We start from the raw sequence: 22,769 nt of genomic DNA, 5'->3' as shown, positions 1-22,769 counted from the left end.
GATCTTTGGTCGACTTCAAGAAAACCAGCTTTAGAAAGTTCGCTGTAGCCAACATGAGTTCTTGGACCAGAACAGTTGATAAATCTCACCATTTTGTTCTGTATAATCTTCAACTTCTTTTGATCTGACTTGTTTATGTTACTATACCATGCAGGGTTAGCATAGTCAAATAAACATTGAATAAGAGCAAAACAGAGTGTACGTCTTGCTTTTAAATCCATACAACTTTGATATCTGTACAAAAATTTCAGACGAGAATTTGCTTTTTTTACAACTGATTCTACTAAAGATGAAAATGAAATTGCGCTAGCCAACTCAATGCCTAAATACTTCACAGACTCTTTTCTCTTGATTGCTTGATTATTGTGTGTCACTTTGAATTCAAATGACTTTTTAGAACTACTTTTAGAACAAAATAAAATGCTTTCTGTTTTTCCCAAGTGTAAAGAAAGCTTATTATCAGTCATCCAATCGACACACGTAGACAGCTGTTCACTGAGCTTTTCCTCAATATATTTAGGATCAGGATTTGAATAGAGTAGTACGCTGTCATCTGCGTACAATAATAGTTTGAAGTCTTTTATACAAATACACATATCATTTATATAACTTGAAAATAGAATTGGGCCTAAAATGCTTCCCTGAGGAACACCGCAAGTTATAGGCATTAGTTTGGAACGAATATCATGAATGGCCACTACTTGGTGCCGATTAGATAAGTAGGATCTAAACCAATCTAAACTTGCCTTATCAAAACCCATTAGTTGTAACTTCTTCAATAAGACGCAATGATTAACTGTATCAAAAGCTTTTTGCAGATCATATCAATTCCTTCGCGCTCCTTTTGGGAGATCAACCGACCCGCGCGCATTTTATATTACATGACATATGGTAAAATTCTCGACATCTTTTTACACTTTTCTTTACCATTAAAAATCGAAATTGAGAATAATATCCTCAATCGAGATATGAGAAGAAGGAAACATTTCCTTTACATTCCATGTAAAACCATGCCCTTACTTGAAAAAAAACCTCCGTCACTTTGACGTTGAACTTTACAATCCATTTAAAAAAAATTACTCTCTCATACACAATGTCAATGGATCGGTCGTACTGTGCTCGATTGCCTTTCAAGTTTCAATAAACCAATCTTTAACTTTGCAGCAACGCGTTTTGCGTCAAATTTGTAAATCCTCAATCACAGACAATGACATATGATACGTAAGCTTTTCATACATATAAATTTCATTTTGATTGATTCATTTTTAGCTCCGTCATTTTTCATGTTAAATCATGCTTCATGTGAAGCCCGACCCAGGGTTTTGTGCCAGCTAGCCGTATGCATGTACGTAATGCTATGCATACACATATAACTGAGCTGAACATGCATAAGTACAGTACATGTACACACGCAGCGCAGCGCGTACGAGCGCACTGCACTACATTTGATTGGGTCAGTACCATTATGAAAATAGGGTAACAATGAGTGGGATGGGTTTAGTGCCGTCACAATAAACTTGCGCATTACACGCGTACGTATAATTAGAGCGATTTATGCACCCCCAAGAAATAATGAATACAGCCCGATCTCTCTACACACAGAACTGCACAGATACCGCACAGTCCGGTCAAGGCGGTACGCGTAGCGTTAAACTGCCAAATTTACAGAAATTGTGAGGAGCGCTTTTGCTATGAAAGGAATTGATATGCAAGGAGCACCATACCAACAAAGCGCCCTTGGGAAGTTTCTCTCCTCAAATAATCAGTCAAATGAATTAGACATGTTTCAGTCGAATAATCATGTCGAAAACCAGATTGAAATTCATAAATTATATCATTTTCTTTGAAGTATCTTTCAATTTGAACACAGACCGATTTTTCTAGAATCTTTGATGCTACGCTTAAAACACTAATAGGTCTATAGTTGCTAACATCAGTTTTATCTTTCTTTTTATAAAGTGGAGTCACTTTTGCTATTTTCATATCCTCTGGAAAAGTACTCGTCAAGATAGATAGGTTCATTAAGTAACTTAGAGGCTTACATTTATACCAGAATGAATTGATCAGCACCCCATCATCAACGGAAAACGGTATAAATTCAGTAGATAAAAAATAAAAATGGGGCTGATCATGACATGATCCATTTGTCACCCGACCGAGAACAGGCGTTTACGCACCATTTTGCGCGTGTACGTAGCTATCTATTACGTACGTACACGCAGAGTTTGGGTGCGTACGGCTATGGAAATATGTGCATTATATCTGGGCTGTGATATCAATACGGACCCTGTTTATCACTTTTCTCGACCAAAAAAACACTTCTGTTGCCAAATTGAAATAATTTTATATCGTTGAAGGAACTGCATCATAAAGAATCATTTGTAAGTTTATAATTATCTGTTTTAGGGTCATTTTCAATACACTGATAAACATTTATTATTTAACAGTTATTATCATCGACCATGAATTGGCTGTGAGTGTGATGTGTGTGCAAAGTGAATGCAGCTGCAGATTGTAGTTTGTACTTTGCTGTGTGAGTTTGCCCATGGCACTGGCAGTGCCGGTTGTCTGTGACTAGATCTATGTGTGTTGAGTCGTGTCCAACAAACAAAGTGACTTGCAAATTTCAGGAGCTTAGATGTCCAAACAACATGAGCATTTAGATAAAATTCAGGGCATGAATATTCTATTTATGCTACAAAAATATTGCTTACCGACCTGAATATTGAAGACGAAAACTCAAAATCTTTGAAACAGTGTCAGTGAGTTAGTCTATTAATATAAACGACTGAATTGCCGGTTGCATATCCAGTCAGCTCAGTTAATTAATGTTAGTTGTAAGAAACAATATGCAGTGGTATTACCGAAAGAACAACATAGAAATATATTAAACGGCAGCGCTTGAATCTATTCAATGCCTATTTTTTCCTTGCAGCCATTGTCATGATTGTTGTTGCGGTAGGCTCCCGCAGCAGCAATAATTTGTTCTCGCACATGAAATTTATCTTGTCAACAATTGTCGACATCTGTCCAAAATTTGACCTGCTATGTAGGTCAACAATGAAAATTGAGTTCAACTAAGAACACTATAAAGACAACTAAAGGAATACTGTGCAATAGCTTTAACTTTATCAAAAATAATATCGCTAGTGATATTCGTTTGTCTCGCAATGTATGGTCAACAAGGGATCTAAAAGATCATGACGTTTTGTGCGCCACTGCAACACTTCGTCAGGTGATAAAATCTAATGTAAGCAAGCGTTTTATTATGAACTGCTTCCTTCTGCTTCTTTTCTCGTCAGATGAGGAAATAGATCTCTTACTCGAACCATTCCGTAACTACTGGCTGTTGTTCAGGTTTTCTGCTTCCATTGCTGCAACAGAGAGAACCGCCACAAGAGCGAGACCACTGATTGAAGCTGTGTCCAGCAAGCCATCATCATGGATGGCATCTTATCCTTAGAGTCCACTGATATCAAGACAGGTATCAGGAGGAAGGACATCCTGATCAAAAAACCTCAGGTGGATCAGACGTGCAGTCCTAAGATCGAGGTCAAAGGTGAGAACAGCTGTGTCGTATTTATGCAATGACCTAGATGTACATGTAGTTCAGTCCCTCTGACCTGGGCTACATGTAGGTCATCGAAAAGATGCAAACACTAATACCTTGAATACCTTGAATACTAAAGCTTTTGGAAGAAAGCTGTCTCCAGCTGCAGATCTAACTTCAAAAGGTGGGGGGGGGGGGGAGGGGGGGGGGGGGTTATCCCAGCTTCCGGGTCTTGCACCATGGTCATATTACATCTGTATCTTGCTTGCTGGGTCATATCAGGATTGTCATAGTTGGAAGATCCCACTCTTATAGAATACAGATAACAAGCAAACTAGCCAAGGGTATCATTGTCTGGATTGAAAAGGCATCATACATGTACATGTAAGTCATTTAGAATGGAACATCATACAAACAATAATGAACAAAGAATTATATTTAAAAACGTGCAGCTGAGGTGCACTTCGGACATTACTAGTACTGTGGAACATCCTTATTTAAGATACAGTGTAAATCATAAGTAATCTGTAAGTATCAGTCAGAATTATTGGGTAATGGTAGTTCAATAGGTCTTTGAGCGAGGTTTGCGGTTACACCATAAAGGGCCCACTCATGCTGTATCTCAACGTTTCAATACGTTGTACCTACATGTCTTGTCTTCAGGATGAGTGTTTATGGTTTGGAAGGGGTTTGTATACCCTTGTGTAGGATCCACTGCACCAGTCAGATTGTTCTGATTGGTCAGCTAAGGCTGGATTCTGATTGGTGGACAGTATACAGTATGTGGTGTAATCCTAGTTCAAATCTATCCTCATCATGGAAGCCTTCAATTTCAAAGATTACACTTTCCAGGGGGTGTTTCACAAAGACTAAGATCGACTTACCATAAGTTGGACCTGAACAATGGCAGGCGATTCATGCCCTTAAAAAGTCTTGAACCAGATGTAAAATCAAAAGAAAAACGCCTTAGAAATTATCTTTAGATAATATTTTTTCCTTCCATAATAAAGTATCAACAAATGTAAATTCTGGAGATTTGTGACGTCCCTTGAGAGACAAATGGTGAGAGCAGCCAGTGTCATGAATGGCCTGCCATCGTTACTCAAGTCGATCTAAAGTTAGGTCACAAAGGTTCGTACGAACGATGCCTTCGTACGAATCTCCCTGTTTTTCCATTGTCTGAAAATTGTTTTACAGCGTTCGTAATGGCATTTGTGACCCAGGCTTTAGTCTTTGTGAAACACCCCCTGCATGTAGGTCTTTCTTATTCCTTCCAATCCTGTGACCATTAATGTTCTTTTCTGCCTTTACAGTCCCCCCAGCAGGTGTCATGTACAAGTTGAGGGATTTGAAAGGGGAATTGGTTCAAGCATGGAAAGAAGTCTTCAAAGGATGTGATCAAGTAGAGGTAAGACGCTTGATAGAAAGGGTAGCTAGAAGGGAAGAGGTGGGAGGCGCTAGAAGGATGGGTGGGAGAGGGTTCAAAACACACCATCACAGTAATTTCTTAACCCTTTTGAGACGGTCATTCCCCATTTTGTGGTTTTGCTCAATAACATTTGATTCAGAGCCCCAAAATATATGCATGAGTTAAATTTTCTACACACACTGTGTCCATTTTCGTTGCATAACCACATTGCTTTTAAAAACAGGAATTTTGAATAGGAATAAAGGCTTTAGAATCTGTAAATTGGCAATACGTTGAGAGGTTTTAAATAATTGTTTTTGTTTGACAAAATTCCAACCAATGTATGTTGAATTACAAAAATAAACGATATATGGGGATGTGAACATAAGGACAAGTTTAAGAGATTTTAAGTTGGTTTTAGAACAGATTATCAGTTTCTCGTACCAAATATCTTCAATATCCACTATTTTCTTTTATGCTGAAAACAAATCTCTTCTTTTAAAAAGCACCAGGTTATGAATTCTTTGAAAATTAACTTCTGTATTATGTTTTCAGTTGATTTGACTTATTTTCCCCAGTGATAAGCATAGCTTGACAGTGGTCAAGACAAAGGTCTTTTAAGTTAGTGTAAAGGCAAATAGCAGTATATCACATGAATATATATACATGTGTATCTATCATTTTAGTCTTGCACGGCAGAGAAAGACCCCTTTGTTCAGATACAAAGTCCATAGAATACCCTCTTAGTCCCTCATGATTGTATTTCAGTTTGTCTGATTTAAAAAATGCGCACTTGCGCTCTACACAGTAAGAGGTACATAATCACATTCAAATTAGAACGACAAATATCCATGTAGTCATGCACTTGGTATGTGCTGTAGCGCTGAGTTGATGTTTTGTGAATGTGCATAGTACAAGTACTTCTCTAGGTGTAATAAATACTCGTGATTTGATGCACCTGGTATTGTTCCAGGGTCAAGTGCGCTATGTAGCTAATGCAAATACCTGTAGAGCTAGGTAAACACGATAGGTACAGTGTACATGTCTACTTGTACATTGGTTCACATGTACGGCACTTATCTTAAAGGTACATGTACTCTAAACTGATTTGGTGCTGGGACTTTAAGGGATGGCAAGATAAGCTAACAAAAGAAACACATGAGTGAAATAAATACTGACACAATACCTGTAGAGCTAGGTAAACACGATAGGAGATTTATAGTTGTACATTGATTCACATGTCCTGCGGCACATACTGAATATGAAAGGTCCTCTGAACTGATTTTGGGCTAGGACTTTAATGGATGGCAAGACAGACAGACTAAACAAACACTTGAGTGAAACACATTGACAAAACTGAATATTTCAAACTCATTTTTGGGTACATTGTTACAAAGCAGTGTGTTAAAACTGTACAAAACAATTGTTATTAAGTAAATTATTAAAGTCTTCCATCTGTTTTTTGCCTTGTTTTTAGAATTCCTTGTATTTTTTGAAGCACATTCTTTAAAACCTGTTTGTTATTTTGCAGATGATTGTTATTCTAATAGAAGGCATGACATGCAAATCCTTTAATACACATCATGTACACATACACTGAAGTCATGCTGCACCAGATCTGAACATGCCTTAACCCTTACTGTACTGGGCTATTTCGAGCACTCTCTGACTGGGGGGGGGGGGCCTGGGAGGCCCCCCCCTATGATCTCGGTCGTTGAATGTCCGATGAACGCGAAAATTTGCATGTTTGTAGATATTTACGTAAGGAACAAGATGGTATAATTAGTTTTTTCCTAATATGCAAATTTTTGTCGTTATAGCCTAATTAATTATGCAAAATGCTAATTTTATGCATTTTAGAGAAAACTCTACATATTTGTTAGTAGACTTGTGAAGAATCTTGAAAATGTATTGAATAAATGTTTCCTTCATCTCAAATTCATGAGGTTTCATTATTTTTATGATATTTGAAAATGCATAGGTTAATTTGCATAAATTATGAATATGCAAATTACGCATTCATGAATATCTAATCTGGAAATATACAGGGAACTAGAATCATTACAGAAATTGTCAGACTCATTTCACTCATTATTCATATGAAACTTCTTTTCTAACACAAAATAGTTATTTGATGTAATTAATAATGATAATTTATGCAAATTTGATGTGATTTTCAATTTTTTATTTTCTTATGTATTTCATTGTTTTTTATTTGTTATTATATCTATTGTTTTATTTCTAATGTATTATTTTGTTCTGAAATACATCAAGTTACTTTGAGAAACGTATAAAAGCAATTTGATATCAATTCATATCTTCACATTTCTGCTTGTACATGAATATATGCAATTATAGCACTTTTTTGATGACATGCGCATACTAATTGTTATGTAACACCTTACAGGTATATCCGATTTCGACGAAAATGGTATCAAAATGTGCGTAAGACTTGAGGGAAAAAAGTCATGAAACGACAATTCGAAATTCCGAGCGGTTGCGGCGCGATCTCCGAAAAATGTCGAGGGGGGGGGGGGCCTCCCAGGCCCCCCCCCCCAGTACAGTAAGGGTTAACCCCTTGACTTCTGAATTCTCTCACTGCCATAGGCTTGATACATGGGCCACTCAGTTCCAGTAGGAAATGGGTTAGCTCAGCAATTTTGTTGTCAATGGGCGTAATGAAAATGTTTGTTCGTTCAGACTGTAGTTAGCCTGATGTTGGTCTCGTTGGTGTCACAGACGTATAATGAGAAAAAATAGCAAAGTAAATCCTCAAGGTAATCTATCGTTTTTGTTTGCTATCTCAGGTTTCAGAGGGTGATATTTTCAAGAATGCTCCAGCAGCAGATGCAATAGTAAGTTGAATAAACAAATTGTTATATGAATTTTTTTTCTGTTGACACAATTTGTTTTACTTTTATAAAAGATGTATTCATAAATTGGAAAACAATTCAGATCATGTTTCAGTCATCCACCCGTTGCGGATATTGTCCCATTTATAAACATTGCATTTATACATTGAAAGCAAAATAAAAGTTCAATTAAAGTGTAAATGCAATAGTTTAAGCAAGCAATTATTAGCCTCATTAACATTCTTCTTTTTGAATGATTTGCAATCACAATGTCTTTTTTTCCTGGACTTACTGTAGTTTCCATTTTTCCTTCTTCTCTCTCTCTCTCCATCTCTCACTCTTTCTCTCCCTCACTCCCACATCCCCCCTCTCTCTCTCTCTTTCTCTCTCTCTCTCTCTCTCTCTCTTCCTCTCTCTCTCTCCCTCTCTTTCTTTTCCTCTGTCCCTCCCTCTCTTTCTTTTCCTCTGTCCCTCACTCCCTCACTCCCTCACTCCCTCACTCCCTTCCTCCCTACCTCCCTACCTCTCTTTCTACCTCCCTCTTTTTCTCTTTCTCTCTCCAAATATTACATTCATCCTGTATATTTCATCTTCCTCTTTTTCATTTGCTCCACAGGTTTCTCCAGCTAATAGTTTTGGGTATATGGACGGAGGCATTGATTTAGCATATTCTAGACACTTCGGTTGGCAACTGTAAGTTTAAAGTCCACTCCAAGTTTTATTAAACCGAAATAGAAATTATTTTCCCCAATTGATCGTGAGCCCGGCAGCCACTGAGCAGTGCCAGATCGACGTTGCTCTATCCCTTATTGTTGAACGCCAAACAAGGTAGCAGCAACTCCCATCTTTTATCGACTTTTGGTATGACGCGGCCGGGGATCGAACCCATGACCTCGCGGTTGTGAGGCGGACGCTCTACTGACTGAGCAAACACTCCGGTTTACCTTGATCTCTCGATCATGTTCACTTGTTTCACTTATTAATCACAAATTATTTACGATTGATATCAATCGCAACTATCTACATAAGAGATAGGGGACAGCAAGCTTGCGATTGATTCAAATCAATCGCAACTCTTTATAAGACAGGGCCCAGATTTGCTGTTAGACAGCTTAGAAGTCATCATCAGTTTTTGAATTCATCTTCCATTCATTGTCCACATCATACGTTCAAGCTTTCCAAGTTTAGTGGTATGGTACATGGTGCAGAAATAATGCTCTCCATTTACTTTGTGCACTACATGTAACTGAGGGGTGGTTTAAAACAGACTAAGATCAACTTTAAGTTGAACTTACATGTAACTATGGCAGACTGTTCATGCCACTGTTTGCTCTCACCATTATGATCTTTAGAATATATTTTTTCTTTCAATAATGAATTATCAAAAAATGTAAATTCTGTATTCTGTACAATATAACTAACCATAACCCTAACTGTAAACTTACAAGTTACATTGACACTCTTTTGACAAAATATAACCAAAAGCAATTTCTTTGGATCAAATGTTGGATCTCCAGACTTATATCTCATTTTGATTTATGAAAACGAACAATTAAGTCCCAGATGCAACATTTAATGTCATTGTTTTACTTTTTTTTTCTCTTGTTTTTTTCTTTTTCTTTTCTATTCATTACAGCATGAATAGGTTACAAGAAATTATTATGACAGAGAAAGATGGTGAACTTTTAGTGGTAAGTTTTGAGTTTCAAAGTAAAATAGATTGTGTTGACCATTTATTAACTGTTGTGGAGGGATAGGTCCATGTCAACATTTACATTTGATGTGTATTTTATCTTGCTTGTTCATTTATTTATTCTTTACTTCAGATGTAGAGATGAACAATTTGCAGAATTCTGAGTATCAATTAAGTAGAGATATAGTAGAAATAACAGGCCTGGATTTCAACCTAATTCAAGTAGTAGAGGTGCAACTTTTTTTTCTCTCATTCATTCTTTCTTCTCTCTTGCTTTCCTTTCCTTTTGTTTTTGTAGTTCATTTTGAGGTATGAAATAGTAGAAGTAGAAACTACACAAAGAGGAATTACCAAGAACGAATTCGTCATACGTGTCATGAATATGTAGATTACGAAAATTTCCACATGCTTACATACTTTATTAAAATTATTTTAAAAAAATCAATTCAAAGCGTTGCAAGGCTAGTTTACTCAATTTTTCTTGGAGCAATGCATTAACAAAGGGAAATTCTGCTAGGAATTCTGGGTATGTTTATTCATGTTTATTCATAGCCTATAAGTCAATTTTTTCCTCCGAAACAGAAACAGACATTTTCAAAGATCTTTAGTCAAAGGATGTTGTTTTTTAAGTTTCCATCTCGACAATTCTGAAATTTCAGGGCGATGCAATCATTATACCGACGTGTCAACAGTTCTGGGGGAATACAGAGAAGACATCCTGGGAAGGCTTCAATCAAGGTACCCCTATCAAATACCTTATATCAGCTCCGACCATGCGTGTTCCTGATGATGTTTCTGACAGTATCAACGCTTACTTAGCATTTAGAGCAGTCCTAATAGCAGGTTTGTACATGGTCATTGTAATAATGATAGTGATAATATTCTGGGCTTATATAGTGTGCAATACATTGGCGATGCCACCTTTTACAGATATAATCTAACCCTGGGCATCAGATTCAGGCTTGCCCGCACACAATGTACACACTTTCTCCACTCCCTGGGGAACATTCCAACCAGGCGCTATTTTGCAGATGCTCACAATTCTGAGCAAACAAGTGACTTTAATACACATACTACTGAATACCAATGTAATACTTTGGTGGAGAGTGGCAAACGTGGATTAATGTCTTGCCAACAGACGTCAGTACCGTGCAGGGATTCAATCCCTCAACCGTTGGCTTGACAGTCAAGTGAGTGAGCCACTTTACCACAATGGTTTACATCATGTTTACGTACCCTGTATGTGTACACCCAGTGTCCTAAGTAAATGGCCAGAGTGTTCTCACATACTTCACATTTAGGGCAGTCATATTAGCAGACGTGTAATCAGCTATCATATAGAACGCAAAGTGCGTAATGGTTAAAAATAATATTTTCATTGCCATGGAGGTAGAATATTGGGTTAATAGCCGTTTGGTCTATATCAGTGTCTGTTCGGAAACGGACACTGTCATTTAAATCTGTGATTAATCCATATTATTACAAATGTACAATCAGCTATCTCTTGTGTACGTGAACAGGGTCGCGCTTGATGTACTGAATGTCAAGTTAAGTTGATAAATTGTAATCAATACCAAGATTGGCCTCTGTTTTTACCAAATCAGCTTTAGTTGCTTGGTAACTTACAAGAATGTTCTGTGATTATGATTTACCATTCATCATCGTTCTTTGTTTCTCCTTGACAGTACAAAAACACAATGCAAACACAAGTAAGACCGGTCTCTTGCCTATATCTAGTGTTCTATGTCCAGGACTAGCCACCAATGTGGGCAGGATGCCTCCCAAGAAATGTGCAAAACAGGTAATAATAATCTTTTAAAGTCCACTCCAAACTTATTAAGTTAAACCGAAAATGGAAATTCTTTTAGCAATTGATCGTGAGCCCGGCAGCCACTGAGCAGCGCCAGATCAATGTTGCCTATCCCTTATTGTTGAACGCCAAACAAGGTAGCAGCAACTCCCATCTTTTAACGTCTTTTGGTATGATGCGGCCAGGGTTCGAACCCACAACCTCCTGGTTGTGAGGCGGACGCTCTACTGATTGAGCTAACACTCCGGTGTGTCAGATTTCATTATTCAGTAATAATAAATACAATGGTTTTTTGTTGATGCTCATGTCTAGCACATTTGACATTCCTGGAGAGTGTTTCACAAAGACTATGGTCGACTTTAAGTTGGGCTTAACTATGGCAGGCCGTTCATGCCACTATTTTCTCTCATCATTTACTGGCATTGGTTTCTCAAGTGGCGTACCAATCGTGGTCACAAATCTACAGAATTTACATTTTGTGATAGTTCATTATTGAAGGAAAAAGTATTATCTGAACATCATAATTGAGAGACCAATGGTGAGACCAACTAGTGGCATGAACAGCCTGACATAGTTAAGTCCAACTTAAAGTTGATCTTAGTTTTTGTGAAACACTCCCCTTGTTAATCATTATTATTAGAGTGGACCTGAGTCGAGTGTGGCAAATCTAGAACAATGTCCATCTCGTAATCACTATCTCTAAGTTTTTTGTTAGCAACCACTTCTGGAAGTTCCCCTTTTACAGAAACTCCCATGGGACAATTAATCACCAGACAACTAGCCCCTATTAAGATAATGACACTCTGTAGTTGGGTAGTTGTCCTGGGGGTGTTTCACAAAGATCCTAACTCTTATTTAACTCTTAAGTTGGGATCAACAGTTATGGAAAGCCGTTAGCATCTTCGAAAATATTTTGTAATAGTTATTTTAAAAGGCATAAAACGTTGATTCAAAATATTCATACTTTCTATTATCAAGGAGATTTCATGTTCTTGATGTAGATTTAATGAAAAGTCTAAAATACTTGGATTATGCTTTTGAATATGTTTTGTTTTAAGGCTACAAATGGCTCTCCATAATGTTTAAGTCCAACTTAAAGCTAAGTTCAACTTTGGTTCTTTGTGAAACACCCCCAGGGATAGTTGAAGGTCAATCACATAGCAAAGAAGCAATTTCAGTAGAGTCAGTGGTCGATGGGTTAAAATGATTCATTTCATCCATTCAGTTTAATTTTGATGATTATTCCTTATCATAGTGGCATGGAAGGGTAAACATATTTTAATACTGAATTTTCTAATATTTTTGTCTGTTTCTGTCGTGATTCTCCAGATGAAGTGTGCGTATGAAGTCTACGAGTTGAAAAAAGACCAATACCTACAGAATCCAGAGAGTCTAGGCAGCGTGTGGGAACATCAACTATACATGGCATCAGATGTGAGCAGATCTTCAACATTCCTTGATCTTTATGTTCATTCTTTTGTTAATTGAGAAAAATACTTTGTCTCACGAAGCAGGCATGACTATACTGATGAAGTACAATTTGTTTAACTCTTTGTTTGCTTTGTTCGCCGATTTGCACGGACGTAGGCGTGCCAACTTCGCATTTTTGCACAGATGTATACGAGTCAATTAGACATTCATAATACCGCTCGCAGTGTGTAGCCACGCGTTGCGTTTACTATTGTTTACATTGTATACATCGCACACTTTCCGGTAAACTGTTTTTCTTCATAGTGTTACATTCGAAATTACCGTGTATTTAGCGGTTTTCTTTGGATTTTTTTTACTGATGTTACGATGGCACCTGCTGGAAAACGTCAACGTGTGTTTAGTGTAGAGGAGGCTCGAGATCTTGTTACTATGGAAGCATGGAGCATGGACTCTGATTCCGACGAATCGAGCAGTGACGAAGACTCTAGTGATAAAAGTGTTCCCTGAGAGTAGACTGATAGAATAAGAATGAATAAAAATTAATGAAAGAGCTAGAGATGACAGCAAGAAAGAGAGTAGACTGATAGAATAAGAATGAATAAAAAAAATGAAAGAAGGAGATAGAGATGACAGCAAGAAAGAGAGTAGACAGTGATAGAATAAGAATGAATAAAAATAATGAAAGAAAGAGATAGAGATGACAGCAAGAAAGAGAGTAGACTGATAGAATAAGAATGAATAAAAATTAATGAAAGAGCTAGAGATGACAGCAAGAAAGAGAGTAGACAGTGATAGAATAAGAATGAATAAAACTAATGAAAGAAAGATGTATCCTGTCTTGCCGTCATCTTTATATCTTTCTTTTATTATCTTTATTCATTCTTATGCTATCAGTGTTTACTCTCTTTCTTTCCGTCATCTCTATCTTATTATTATTATCATTTTCCTATCTATATGTACCCTATGTCTTGCCGTCATCTGTATATCTTTTTCTTATTATCTTTATTCATTATTATGCTATGAGTGTAATACTCTCTTTCTTGCCGTCATCTCTATCTCATTATTATTATCATTTTCCTATCTATATGTACCCTATGTCTTGCCGTCATCTCTATATCTTTCTCTTATTATCTTTATTCATTCTTATGCTATCAGTGTTTACTCTCTTTCTTTCCGTCATCTCTATCTTATTATTATTATCATTTTCCTATCTATAATTATGTACCCTATGTCTTGCCGTCATCTCTATATCTTTCTCTTATTATCTTTATTCATTCTTATGCTATCAGTGTTTACTCTCTTTCTTGCCGTCATCTCTATCTTATTATTATTATCATTTTCCTATCTATATGTACCCTATGTCTTGCCGTCATCTGTATATCTTTCTCTTATTATCTTTATTCATTCTTATGCTATCAGTGTTTACTCTCTTTCTTGCCGTCATCTCTATCTTATTATTATTATTATTTTCCTATCAATATGTATCCTATGTCTTGCCGTCATCTCTATATATTTCTCTTATTATCTTTATTCATTCTTGTGCTATCAGTGTTTACTCTCTTTCTTTCCGTCATCTCTATCTTTTTATTATTATCATTTTCCTATCTATATGTACCCTATGTCTTGCCGTCATCTCTATATCTTTCTCTTATTATCTTTATTCATTCTTATGCTATCAGTGTTTACTCTCTTTCTTTCCGTCATCTCTATCTTATTATTATTATCATTTTCCTATCTATATGTACCCTATGTCTTGCCGTCATCTCTATATCTTTCTCTTATTATCTTTATTCATTCTTATGCTATCAGTGTTTACTCTCTTTCTTTCCGTCATCTCTATCTCATTATTATTGTTATTTTCGTATCAATATGTATCCTGTCTTGCCGTCATCTTTATCTCTTTCTCTTATAATCTTTATTCACAGTAAAGTCCTTTCATTTCATATCACTATTTCTCTCTCATAATGTCTCTCACGTCCGTTCTCCATATTTTATTCATTGCATACTCCACTCGTCAATCATTTCTGATAATAAGCTCTCTCACAATAAAGTAAATGGAAAACAATGCAATATAGTTTATATTTTAAGATTGATTCATTCTTTCTTTGTATATCTATGGCTGTGATAAATATACTTGAAATCAATTTTATTGAGGGGTAAAGAAGGTGAGAGAACAGATGCGGTGAACATTCATAATGAGACATTTCAATAAGATGCTGATTATGTCATGTATATCACATATAATATATTATGCCTATACCATTTTTACATGCTCATACCAGTGGGCAAAATCAATAACATTCTCTTATTTCTTATTGACTTATCATGGCACAACAAAGAAAAACATCCCCACGACGTCCCTTTTCATGCCCCGCTAAACCGGACATTGACAATAACCTGGGGTAATAGGGATTTCAATGGGCAGATTAGCCCATTGTCAAGGGTGGCTGAGCGGGGTACTTTCAAGTCTCTCCCTATTGAACTTCTTTTCTTCAACAACCTAAATACTAACCTTCTGAATTGTTAGAATACTTGAGCAAGGTATGTAAAGAAAGGTAAGAAGTCCACCTTTCTAATAGATTCGATTTGAAGATGTCTTATCATTGCTAAATAAGAAATTCTAGAGGGATAAAAAACTGCCGTAAATAAGAAAAATTAAACATTATATAATTATGATTATTATAAAAATGATAATTCAAAATATAACAAATGACGGTTCATCGAAAAGCACGTTTTCCGGTCTACAACTTTGCTGCACAATATTTTTCATCATGATCATCCAGTGAAGAGTTATAGCCTCTTGATTCAGCAGAGTCAATAAAGATTCCCTCGAAATGTGTGACCCTAAAAGAATGTGGCACAGGGGTTTTTTTAAGTGGCGCATAAAGAGTTAAAGGGATTGGGTAACTTTGTCTCAGATTCAAAAACAAAATCCTGGATTTAGCTCATGCTGCAATGATAATTATAAACTTTTATTAGGTCAGTCAGGAACCCCATGACTTTTACAAGCCTATCGCCTGTCTGATTATCAAGATATTTATGATTGGAAAATCGAAACATAAATGTGTGTTTTCCTAACTGTTTTCATAACACTACAGTCTATTGGGGAATACGAGTATGGTAAAACCTGCCGCTCAAAGATTTTTAATTTTTTGAGGCACTTCTTGATCATTTTGAAGTGCAATTTGTTTAGGGCTTCAATATTACACCATATCACAGACACTGATAACAAGTAGGGCCATGCATCTCAGATTTAACATTGTTAAACGAGGCCTCATAGTATGCCATGAGGCTGCATGCACGCTACCGTTATAGTGCTTTGTACATGAAAGCTAACCATTGATTCACTGCCATGTGCGTGCAAGGGCACATTCGTAATAGCAGTTATTGTTCATGCTTATTGGACTGTGCTATGTGTTTCTCACGCGTTATTCATAGAACCATCGCGTAAATCAGATTATCTCCAAAACAACCTGGCACGGGGGGATTTGGGGCTTGGCACAATGGGGATTAGCCTCGTGGCATGATGAGAGTTAAATAAAGTAGTCACTTTTCATGAGCTAATGAATGACAAAGTAGGTAAGTTTGATAGACTGTTCTCATTTCTGGCTTTCTAGCTACATGTATAATGAGAGGCCATCACTTGGCTGTCAGCTTAGTTTTGTTGGACAACCCATAGACTAGGAAGGTGAAATTGACAGCTTTATTGCTGAAATTTAGCATTTTGACTTTATAATTGTTACACATAACAGTGAAAAAAAAGACATTTTGTCACAAGCATAGTCCTATTAATCATACATAAAAGGTAAATCAGATTCCTTCTATAAAGGTTATTAAGGCCTGTCTGCACTACTTCAACCAGGAGAGATTAGACCACCCAGCATGGTCACTGACTGGTGGTTATCTCATCAACTCAGCTCTCGATTAACATAAGAAAAAGAGGATTATGGGGGACCAACATGCACCGCTTAGGCATTGTTTTCGATATAGAGAGAGCAAATAGTGCAGTCGTGTCAATCATTTGTCAATCTCGTTAATACATCTTTATGGAATCAATAATACATCTTTATGAAATCAAGCACATATTGTGCTGGACATCTCTATGTCCTTTACTTGATGGGACAATTTCTATCAGTTATATGTAAAAACCTGCATGCTAGAAAATGTTATAAAAACTGTCTTTTTGTTCCTGTGTGAAATCACCTGTATTAACATTTGCATGATCATATCTTTTGTATTTGCAGGATGACTACAATCCAGAAATCACATTTTTAGAAGAAGAGAGCTGAGGTTGGGCCCACTGGTGTAAAGTACTGTCTACCTTTCCCTGCCCCGCACAGCCCCTTTCCCCATCTCGCTCCGTCTCTCTGGTTCCTGTCTGTATGTGTGAAGCGCCCTCGACATAGGTCCATCACCAGGCTGAGGCATGATCTCACCAAGGACAATGCATTGGAGCGGCTTCACAGTATGGTGTCGGCCACTAGTCTAGAAAGGCCTCCTGAATCTAAAAGCTTTTCTCAGAGAAGTCCAGTACCTGCACAGACTGTTTCCATATCTGTAAATGTTGCATGCACAGCTTCGATGACCGCTACATGATCAGGTTCTTCTTGTTGTACAACATCAAGCTGTTTGTCGATGACCGCTACATGATCAGGTTCTTCTTGTTGTACAACATCAAGCCTTTTTTTGATGACCGCTACATGATCTTGTTGTACAACATCAAGCTGTTATGTCGACGACCGCTAAATGATCAGGTTCTTCTTGGTGTACAACATCAAGCTGTTTTGGACAGAACCGCTATTGTGTTATGGGCTGTGCAAGAGACTATTGCATTTACAGTACATTTACAGCTTGGACTTGCTTATCAAGCTATCCTTTGGAATGAGCAGACCATGGATGAATGGAACATACAAGTACAAGTTTTCACATACTACATGTACAGAGCTACCTGGAAAACTCAAAAGCTCGTTCTCACTTTCAGTCCTCTTCGATGTGAGCGATGTCGAGAGAGGGACTTTATGATGGAGTACCACCCGCACTGAGTGGATACCCGTTCTTTTCTTTTCACATTTATTTTGTTCTCACTTCATGCAGACTTTGACAAATGTACAGTAAACGAGGTAATTTGTGATCAATTTAACTGTAACACTTGTACAGTGTAAGTTGTACTGAACAATGAGGTGGTGTGTCATCATAAGCATTAAATTTATGTCTGCTCTAATGTATTGTAACCTGGGCCCCGTTTCACAAAACTTGTCATCAGTGACTAATGACAGTCTTTGTTATAAGCCACTGAAATCCTTGCTTCTGATTGGTTATCAGCAGATTTGTCACTGATTTTTGTCATTTGTCATTGAAAAAAGGCTTTGTGAAACGGGTCCCAGAAGTAAATCCTCTCAACTAATTGTAAAACGTGCTTAAATAAAAATGTGAACTTGACCTCCCTAGATTGTGTACATAAGACTTGATGATGTATCTATTTCTTATAACAAAGGCAATACAGATAATGATCATTGGCTGATGCATTCAACTGCATAGTTCAGGTGTGAGGTAATATGCAGTGTTTTTTTTTATTTTTACGCTGCATGTTCTTGTCATGACAGGATCCAGTCTGTGATATAACGGAAGAGTTTTATGCCTTATCTAAAAGATTTCTAGAGAAGGAGTCTTATGAATGATTTTTATTCATTTTATGGTTTTATTTGTTTGGTTTATAAAGAATTGCCAGCCGCTCAGGGTGATACAGTCACTCTACAAGGTAATAACATATTTACATATTCATTTTACATGATGTAACAGATTGTCAGTAATATTTGAGCAGAAACAAATACATGATAATTCATGTCCTTCATTTGGGTGTAATAATAATAATAGTTCGTCCTTATATAGCGCATTTCAGGACCGCAGGCCCTCTCAATGCACTTTTACAGATATATATTATTACCCCGGTCATCGGATTCATGCTTACCCGCACACAAGGTATGCACCTTTTCCACTCCCTGGGGAGTATTCCAGCCAGTCGCCATTTTACAAGCGCCATTGCTAATCAAACCACATTAGCTTTCGCATCCTACCGGGTACCCATTTAACACCTGGGTGGAGAGTGGCAAATGTAGATCAATGTCTTGCCAAAGGACATTAGTGCCGCGGAGGGAGATGAAAAGAAAGAAGGAGTTTCATATTGTTTTAATCTTGTGTATGAACATGCTGCTAGGTATGAACACTTATTTCAGAGTATCTCATTATGTTTGTTTGTGTTTTGTTATTGCTGATATATTTTTTTTTTAGGAACTATCAGATTATGTAATATCTTTATTTCCAAACGCTGAGACACAGTGACCTGTATTCAGCCATAACAAATGATAGAAACAACAAAGTAATTTGGGACTGTATATTTTTTTTCTTCACTACAACTGAGAAATTGCACAACTGGAACTTCTAGAGATTGTTTTCATTTCTAACTTTTAAATAGTCTGATCTTAATCCAAGCGACAAACAGTTTTTGATTAAATGTACCCCCCCTTTTTTTTAAAATAGAAAGTTGTTTAATTAACCTTTCTAGACTTTGTTCATATTGTTCCTTCATTTGTATTCACTGTGGACTAAACTGAACAGAAAAAAGGACAATCAATTCCTGTCTTTTTTTTTCTCCATATTTTTTCATTAATTAAAACCCTTGTTATTGTCAAATAATTATGTAAATAATACTTCATATACATGTACATGTACTACAAATGTTCATAACTACTAAAGACAGAAGATTGAATCTCCATAACGATTATATTACACTTGTTGAAATAAAACCATGTGGGAAGTACCATTTGTATTTGGAATATATGAATTGAATTGAAAAGTGTCTAGCATGGTATGAAAAGGTCATGGTAATTCAATTATTTTTTTAAAGTTTGAAAAGTTATGGCAGTAAGATATCTGGAGATGGAAGAATCGGGATCCCATTTGTATATTGCTACTCAGAATACCATAAGCAAATGTTTTGTATTCTTCACCTGTATTTGATCAAGCAGAATTGTGAAATGTGACATTCAATTTTTTATATTTACAGTACAAGGTAACCAATAAAACTTACATGTATTTGGATAAAGCTGTGCACCACAAGTTGTTGACACGTCAAGTTTCAATCAGTCAGAACTACAGCTTTAAGTGTTTTCAGAAACAATATTGATTGTTCTTCATGGTTGACAAAACAATGTGATTTCTATGAGCTCCGATACCATGAAATGGCTCTTTACATAGTAGTAGTTATGTAGTAGTAGTACATATATTTTCTTTTCACTGAGGTTGATCAAAAAAAGTTCAGCGCAACGTATTTGTATGATGCTACAGTTTGCAAATGAAAACAATGCCTTCAAAAGCACACCACTAAGAACCAGGGTAAGAAGAAATGGTTGGAATAAGAGGTAATACTTTGGAGGTTATTACCCTCAACATCCTTGTTATATTAAATATTATTCTATGTTGTAATGATATCTGAAAGCTTAGAGATGGTATTTCGTATAAAGCACTATATGAATACAGATTATTATAACCATTTCACATGCAGCTTTAGAAGTCATCCTTTTTCATAGAAACACATTGTTTGAAGATCATACTGAATCATTGCAGATACATGTACTTATAATAATGCATTTGTAAAAATAGGAAAACAATTAAAATAGTTATGTTTTAGTAAATATATATTTGACTCCCTGTCTCATGAAGGAACCTTTCCATTATACGTTTTAGAAGCACAAACTATAATTTTTGTTTGACGATATGACCTTGTTATTGCAACTATTGGAGAGTACCGGTAGTTTGAAAATGAGACGTAGTACAATGAAAGGATGAAACCATACAAACCTTATAACTCTGCATCCAGTTAAGTTGGGTTTACATTGTATTGCTATTACTTTTATGCTGTAGAATTCAAAGAAACAATCTTTTATTTTCCATTGTACTCAGTAGGTCTTTTGTTAATAGAAGTATCAGAAGAGTTTATTCTCTGTTTGTTATATTTTATTGGGAAGTACATCATGTTGCCATTTGTGTACACAATAAACCGAGGGGAGGAGTGCGCTGGTAATGGGAACAGTGTTGACTATTTCATGTTTGTTGATCTATTGTAAGGATATTAAGCAGATACATCACACACATAATATATGCACAGGGAAAGAATATATCTCTCTTTTGTATTTTTTTCTCTTTTTGCTAACCGATAATAATTCTTGTGAAGCATATCCCCTTTTCTATGTCTCCTTCTTTTGCTAGACTCTGTGATAACTGTACCAAAATGGAGCTTGTTATGATGCTTGGTCAAAGAGAAAACCTCTGAACAGTAAAATGTACGTCATTTTAATGTATTTGTAGCTTTGGAAAGTATCTGTTTAGTGATCACTTGTTTCGATCAACAAATTGCCAGAATTAAAACGATTGCACAAAACTCCATAAGCACAATGTTTTGCAAGAATTGTCAAGTTCAGAAAAAAATGAGTCATATTTTTTGTGTTCAAATGCTCTGCCTCTAAGGCATCATGCTTTTACATGTTGTAAGTCACTTGTATTTTGGAATTGATTTCTTGTGTTTTATAAAATGTGGCTTTACTTTTCATCAGAAACATTTGGTGCGAGATGTGGTGATAAGGAGTCATTGAAGGACGGGTTAATGATATGTAAATTGATTTACAGTGTACATGTACTTGTATGTCCCTAACACGTACCAATAGTGAATTTCATTTGTTGAAGAGAGATATTGTGAGTCTGTAAGGTTACTATCTTTTGCAGATAAACTAGACAATATCCTGCAGTCAATTATGCCTTATTGATGCAAGACAAGGGTTCCCTCTCACAAACCTTGGCTGGTTTCAGCTATATGATTATTATGGGCATCATTGTAATGTATTATGAATGATGAGAAGGTATCCGGCAGTAAGAAGTAATTTTTCAAGTGACTGGAAATAGAGTAGAACTCTTATTTTCAATCATGATGATGTTACATATTTTTATGTTGTTAATTGTTTGTTTATGATAATGTAATTCTAATTGTTTATTCCAGTGGGAATGAATATGCTTTTCATTTTCATTCGAGTTGAGGAGCTATGAATCGTGTATAACTGAGAATGAGAAATAAAAACTGAAAGAAAATGCACTGAGTACCTTTTATGTGTATGTCTTTACATTTTAATATAATATACTGGTATAGAAGGTCGTATTCATGGAAAGAAGAAGAGGGGAAGACCTCGTAAAGGCTTTCTAGATGATTTAATCACAGAATGTGGAGCAACAGGATATGAACCGCTGAAACGGATGGCTCAAGACCAAAGAACTTGGAGAGACACTTGATATAAAATTTTGATTGGGTCACTGAACCTGTCATAAACTGACAGATCACTATTGATGATACTGGTATATTATCTGCATTGTTGATATTGATTTGTCGAACATGTTAGGGAGGGAGTGAAGATAGGTGGGTGGGGTGGTAGGGACACAAACAGGGAGGAGAATGAGCACCTAGTACCTTTTTTAATTGTCATTATTAATGTAATGTACTGGTCAGCTTCCAATAATTTGGCATTGGTTGGTTCAATATGATATCATTTATGGTTTGGAGGAGGTTGTGATGAGGAAGGGAGGGAGAAAAGAATGGAAGAGATATGTCTTTAAAGGTAAAGACCAGTATTGGAAACGCCCCAATTTCAAAAAATGAAATGGAAGCTCTCATTACTAATCATGTGAAAGAATATGTTTTGACTAATACATGATGATAAAAAATTTGCCGGGAAACCGCCTACTAATTCATATATTTGGTAACTTTGTTTCTCTCATGGTCTGTGAGAGATATAGGGTAGTCCCATATACGTCTTTCTGTGTATAGTGCTTGTAACTTTACGAAGAATGGGCCAAATTTCTTATCATTTTGATGATTCCAGAACCTTGCAGATGCTAGATGCTAGATGATCAACCTTTTCTGATCGATTCCACAACGTTTCTTTCACAATGCAATCGCATGACCATAACTGGTCTTTACCTTT

General features: G+C 36.4%; 1 protein-coding gene across 1 annotated transcript; it reads left to right on the top strand.

Annotated features, from left to right (window-relative positions):
- The first annotated feature begins 2,248 nt into the window (after nucleotides 1–2,248).
- On the top strand, nucleotides 2,249–17,847 carry LOC100888050. Its single transcript, XM_030994738.1, has 10 exons — nucleotides 2,249–2,381; nucleotides 3,303–3,559; nucleotides 4,864–4,958; nucleotides 7,766–7,813; nucleotides 8,427–8,503; nucleotides 9,447–9,501; nucleotides 10,163–10,346; nucleotides 11,189–11,304; nucleotides 12,643–12,747; nucleotides 16,989–17,847. The coding sequence occupies exons 2-10, from the start codon at nucleotides 3,442–3,444 to the stop codon at nucleotides 17,031–17,033; spliced, it is 843 nt and encodes a 280-aa protein (XP_030850598.1). The 5' UTR covers nucleotides 2,249–2,381; nucleotides 3,303–3,441; the 3' UTR covers nucleotides 17,034–17,847.
- The last annotated feature ends 4,922 nt before the right edge of the window (nucleotides 17,848–22,769 follow it).

This window comes from Strongylocentrotus purpuratus, unplaced genomic scaffold (assembly GCF_000002235.5).
Source record: "Strongylocentrotus purpuratus isolate Spur 01 unplaced genomic scaffold, Spur_5.0 spur5_scaffold_21, whole genome shotgun sequence".
Classification (NCBI taxonomy): Eukaryota; Metazoa; Echinodermata; class Echinoidea; order Camarodonta; family Strongylocentrotidae; genus Strongylocentrotus; species Strongylocentrotus purpuratus.
This window is presented reverse-complemented; position numbering and strand designations above follow the sequence as displayed.